The sequence below is a fragment of the Gavialis gangeticus genome, unplaced genomic scaffold, assembly GCF_001723915.1.
Source record: "Gavialis gangeticus isolate Ggan-Ray unplaced genomic scaffold, GavGan_comp1, whole genome shotgun sequence".
NCBI classification, from domain to species: domain Eukaryota; kingdom Metazoa; phylum Chordata; order Crocodylia; family Gavialidae; genus Gavialis; species Gavialis gangeticus.
The window spans coordinates 53,825,621-53,831,582 of record NW_017729024.1 but is presented as its reverse complement, the minus strand read 5'-3'; the positions used below and the strand labels follow the sequence as shown (position 1 = coordinate 53,831,582).

The window sequence follows — 5,962 nt, the reverse complement described above, 5'->3', positions numbered from 1 at the left end:
GGGGGCGGGCTACTGTACTCTCACCTGCTCCCACCAACAGCTGCTCACACACTGGGCTGTGGCTCTACCCTGCCACGATGGCTTGGCTGTTACCACCTCTACTGTTCCCCTTGGGCTGTGGCTCTACCTCAGAGGAGAGATGAGGTAGGGGGCAGTGTAGGCAGCTTGAGAGAAGCAGCTGGCAGTGGGAAGAGATGAGGGCAGTGTGGGCCCCCTGTCCAGTCTGTAACTTCTTGCACTGCTGGCTGTGTGGCTGGCACAGAGGTCTCAATGGCAGCAATGAGTCTTGCTGCCCTGCTCCACTCTCCTGTACTGGGTTCTGCCTGCTGGACCGCAGTGGCAGCTCCTGCTGAGCCGCACAGATGGCTCCTGCCCACGCTGGTCCAGCCAGGCTGCAGCCCCATGCCTGCTGTGGGCACACAAATCTTGGAAGGTATGTGCCCCCCCATACCCTCCTGCCCCATACATCCACCCCTTACCTCACACGCTGGGGAGCTGTATCCTGAAGGCAGGGGGCAGCAGGTCGGGAGTGAGGGGCACCAGCAGGCTGTTTTCTACTTTAATTATTTACTGGGTAGGGACTGGCCATCAATGTTTACAAATGGGTCCTGGTACAAAAAAGGTTGAGAACTGTTGGACTGGATGACCTCCTGAGATCTTTTCTAGCCTTATTTTTTCTAATACACAGTCCTGGAGGGTTCACCCTACCTCTGTGAGAGAAAAATAGTTGCATTTCTTTTTCATTCTAGTTCAGTTCCTGCTCCTTGGTAGATAAATTGCATGAGTAAACTAGCAGATCTTGTTCTGTATGCTTGTGTGTGTTGTATGTCCATTTTTTTTCCTTAATAAACACTTTAATTTCATTGTGCTTCTCCCAACAGAAGAGCGAGTTGTTCCCATCGAAGTCTGCCGTTCCAAACTGTCAAAATACTTGCAGGGAGTCGTTTTCCGCTGTGATAAGTGTACCTTCACCTGTTCCAGCGATGAGAGCTTGCAGCAGCATATAGAGAAGCACAATGAACTGAAACCTTACAAATGCCAACTCTGTTACTATGAGACCAAACACACAGAGGAGCTGGATGCTCACCTTCGAGATGAGCACAAAGTGAGTTCTCAGAGTTTTATTTGCAGCTATAGACCTCTGCGTATTTTCTTCAAATGGTGAAATTTAGTTTGTCACATGTATACACTGATGATTCAGAATCTGATTGGTCCCCACAGGCTGGAATTTACATTTTCTGAAATCCCATATTTTCAAAAATTATGGTTTTGAGGGTTTTTTCTTGAATTTTGGATACATCTTCTGGAATGTATCTACCTATGACTATACAGAATGATTACCTGAAAAGGAAATTCATATAAATACTTAGGTAAATATTGTTTGGATTTTTTGCTTTGATTTTTTGTTTGTTTGTTTTCTAAATTAAGTCATGAAGCAACATGAAGGCTGTTTGATCCAGCCTCATAGAAGTCAGGAGATTCCAGAAGTTAAGACTGCTTTGGCAACTACATCACATGCCATGCATATTTCAGTAACAAAGAGTGCCATACATTCCCATTTACATTTCACAAGGGAAAGATCCACAACAAATAGATCATGTGCACAGCATGCTAAGTTAGGGCTACTTTGGCAGCATCAGCTTTTGGAATTCTCTGAGTCTAGACCTGCTCCAAACCCATAGGAGTCGGTAGAAGCCTTTCCATGGGCTTCTCTTGGCTTTAGGGGGTGGGGAAAAGGTGAGTATCAACAGCTTCAGCCAAATTCATTTTGCTTTGAAATGTTACTCCACTACATTTTTTTAAATTCACACTGTGAACTGTAGTGCAATTTCATTTGCTCATGTTCGTCTATTAGCAGTTTGCATGCCTGCCTCCCCTTTTCATTACTGTTGCTTTATACTCTTCCTATGCTTCTCTACTCTAGTATTTTAGCTGGAACATAAAGATCTCCCATTTCCCCTGCTGGTTGCAGCTAAGGTCCCAGTTGCATGAAGAGAGGGAGAATTCCTAACCTGCTCCTGAATTCTTCAGGCTAGGAAGGTTTAACCCCATTCTGACTCTCACTGGAGATGTGTACTTCCCTCCTCTCCAGTAAGAGTCCTCAGCAGTTATCTTACTAGTTACTCTGTTTTTCTCTCTCCTAGCTTAAGTTTCTATGCATGATTTATGTACCTAGCAGTGCTTTTTAGTTCCAGCTGCTCCTGTTTCACTCTTGTGCTCATTGTAGTTTGCCTGTTGGAAACCACGTTGCTTAGTAAAAAATTCCCTGTTTTGAAATGACCTGCGCTTTAGATTAATTCCAATGCCCCTCCCTGCAAACAGCTAAAACAAGGTCAGACAAGGCCAGCGCTTCATTTAAAGTGCTACAAGAGGGATTCAGCCCTCTTTTAAGTCCATACTGGATTGGTTCCCTGGCATAATGCTCGTGCTGCTGGAACCACTGTCTTTTTGGATGAGATGCAAATCCAGTCCTGACTATTAGCCTGACTGAAAATCACAGGGCAGTTGTTAAACAGATGATATTAACCTCAGTGTCATGGCAGCATTCCACATTCTCCACCTGTGTCATAAACCTGACCTCTGCCATCTCCTCCTACTCTGTAGTTTGTGTTGGATGCAGTAGAGTTCTTCACTTGTGTGTACTGTTCCTGTGAGCTGCTAAATAGCTGATGAATTTTACCTAAGGGTTATCCACTGGGTGAAGTGTTCCCATTATAGTCTGTAAATCAGTTTGTTAAGCACTCTGCAACCTTCATAATGAAAATTAATCTGTTATTAATGAGTGTAAGGGAACATGCACAGGCAGCAGCCATGTGCTTAGTAAAAGACCCATCTCTTCACAAAAGAAATTGAATGAACCATTCCCAAAGGATATTTTTACACTGGTGTGGTGCTATGTTACTGCTATACTGCATCAATTTAGTGCTCCCCAGGCAAACATGAAGGGGCATAGAGTAATCCTGGGGGTAAAGAGTGCTATTTAATTTTGGGGGTTTTGTTGTTGTTCTTGTCATTGTTTTTAAAGTCATGTTCTTAATATCTGAAAGAATCTTTTTTGTTCTGTGTTCAGGTACCAAGATCTCTGCAAGGAGAAGCAGGGAGAAATGCAGTATAAACACTAAAGAAAACCAATTAGCTGCATTTCTAATTGTGTTTAAAGTGATTGGGTATTAATTTGACAGGGTGTGTTGCCAAGTTTTCATTGTCAGGCTTTACTCTGCCAGTAGAAGGTTTTTTTGGTAGATGGTAATGTTGTTAATGTTAATTGTTGATTAAATTTTTTCTTTTAAGGTGAGTCGTAATTTTGAGCTGGTTGGACGGGTTAACTTGGATCAGCTGGAACAAATGAAGGGGAAAACAGAGAGCTCCAGCAGTGATGAGGAAGAGAAGGAAGAGGAGATGAGCCCCAAAACTGAAGATAGAGGTCAGTCTTGCTTCCTTTTCCATGTCTCCTTTTTTTATGCTATAGACCTTCTATTCTAATCTAAGCACCCACCATCAAGCAAAATCTGCTATTGACTCAATGGCCCTTTTCTTCAGGCATGTTAGAGGCATGACAGTGGAAAGAGAATGAATTTTTTTGATGGGCCATTTCTACGGATGAAGTTTCCAGGATTACCTCAGAATTTTGCCCAAAAGGTTCTTTGGGAACACCAAGAAGTGTGTTGGGTGCTAAGAAAAACAAAATGATATGAGAGTGACATGTTGAGAGAAAAGCAGATTATATTTATAGTTGCATGTATGAGCAGTTGTTATGTAGCATGGCTGTCCATTCCATGACTTCCAGTTATGTGCTGATAACTCATTTGCAATTTTATTATGACATAGTAAACTTCTTAGGTTCAAAGTTAGGAGAGAAACTAATTTTGGAGCATCATTATTGATCTGTCTTGCTGTATTTTGGAGAGGAGGGGTGGGATTATGCATTTTCTGCCTTTTTAAGTTTCATTCTGTCTGGCAACTTGGGAGTGAGGGTAGGACCATATTCTGTCTTGGAAGGGCAGTACTTAGGGAGGCCCCAACTGAGTAACATACGAAAGCATGTCCCTAATTTTAAGCATGTGAATAGTTCAGATTACTTCAGTAAGACCATTCATGTGCTTGGGCACGTGCTTAAGTACATTGCTGAATCAGTGCCTGCGTCTGTTGTAAGTTTTAAATTACCAGGGCTATGTAGAACTAGTCTTAATAGCATACTCACTCTTAGGGGAAACTATTTATCAGACAAATAATAGCATCATTCTTGTTTTACAGCTACAGATCCTTATTCGGCCAACATTGGTTGGGTAGGGAGAAGAAAGGGAAAATCTGCTGCCTATCATACCATGGGGTTTTTTTTACCCTTCACTGTTCAAGTCAATTTACTGCACACCAATGCCCCTGAGAACTAAAGAACTCCATGTAATGCATAGTCCCACCATGCCATCCACCACACACAATAGAGCAAAGACACTTTTAGTCACTGCTAATTGGTTCACTTTGAACTGATGATGCACAGAAGTCTGGCTTTGGGTATCCCATTACCAAAACCCTGAGCCATTCAGTCCTGCAGTCTCTTCTGGCAGTTTACTGGCTTATACGCCATTAACTAGAAGATCACTATGATCTTTTTGTGGCCTCCCTCTCTCTCTTAACCTAAAGTCAGAGTTGTATTGGAAAGGGTTTTTCCCCAAAGAAAACAAAACATCTACTCAAGTTTTCTTTTTTTTCTAATTTATAAATTTGACAACTTGCTGATGACTCACAGGCAGCATGTAGAACAGAATGTGGACTTAGGCCATGCCTTTCTTCCTAGTGAAATCCCCGTGTGTTGGCCATTTGTTTAGCATCATTGCATCATAAGTACTTGGCGCTTTCCTTAGTGTATGCCTTGTGATGGCTTACACAGAGTTGTTATTTAATGAGAGGAGAGACATGCCAGACAGGAGACCACTTAACTCCCACTGAAAAATAGTGCCAGGAGATCTTTGCTGGTGGCCCTAGAAGAAGTGAACAGATGAACCAAAAGGGATATGTTTTGCATATATTCCATGCATACCAGTTTGAGATCTCTAAATGTACAGCCTCTACATAAAAGTGCACTTCTGTGTCCTTATAAGCAGTGTGCCATCTGATCAACAGTGGCATTTTGAACCTTGAAAATTCAGCGCTGAAAGAATCAGCCTATACTGCTTTTGCTAGAGGACCGGTTTCTTTAACTTGCAGCTGTAGCTGACTGATTAAAGCCTTGCATAGACCAACAGTAAGAAAGGAATGAAGAGGCATGTTCTCCTATGGATTGCATCAGTGCTGCGTAGGAGCCCAGGTGCTATTATGATGCTTGAAACCATGGTATTCAGGCCCAGAGGGAAGAGTGCTGCCAGCTGAGCCACTCAGAATCCCTCTACATTCTCTATGAAAAAAGAAAATATCCATAAAAATCAAATTTTTGTTTTCAAGATTCTTAAACCCCTTGACACTTATGAAATGTTAACACTCCTGGCTTCTGCATCAGGATTTTACTCAGCAGGGCTATCAAACCCCAATATACTTTCTTTGGACCGCCATTACAATACAGACGGTATCGTAACTATTTAATATTTTTTTCACTGGGAGCTGTATCATTACATCTGTGAGTATCTAAAGAAATCTATATTTAGTCGTTAAAATGGTGGGTCCAAAAATATGCTTCTTCCCTCCTCACTTCCTCACCTTTTCCAGGATCAAAACTGCCTTGGTACTCTGAAAGGAATTTGGGCAAACATTCCACAATCACCTACCTCCTCCCCTTTATGGAATAAGTTAAAATAGCATTTTAAAAGGCCAAGCTAAAATAATTTTTAATATGGGACTTATTGTCCCGTATCACTTAGGCAGTTAGGACAATTATAGACTCAATCACGTGCTGGAGAATGGACATCATGTAAGAGTCTTCTCTCATCTCAGTGCCAGGGATGAAATCCTGGCCCTGTTGGTATCGTCT

General features: G+C 42.2%; 1 protein-coding gene across 6 annotated transcripts in view; it reads left to right on the top strand.

The window, feature by feature from the left end:
• The window catches only part of ZNF462 (zinc finger protein 462), a 157,612-nt gene that overhangs the window by 131,498 nt on the left and 20,152 nt on the right, over nt 1-5,962 (top strand). For all 6 annotated transcript variants that reach the window (XM_019517084.1, XM_019517082.1, XM_019517087.1 and 3 more), the window contains 2 exons: nt 882-1,105; nt 3,292-3,424. In XM_019517084.1, coding sequence (XP_019372629.1) covers nt 882-1,105; nt 3,292-3,424 — 357 coding nt within the window. The remainder of the gene's footprint in view (nt 1-881; nt 1,106-3,291; nt 3,425-5,962) is intronic.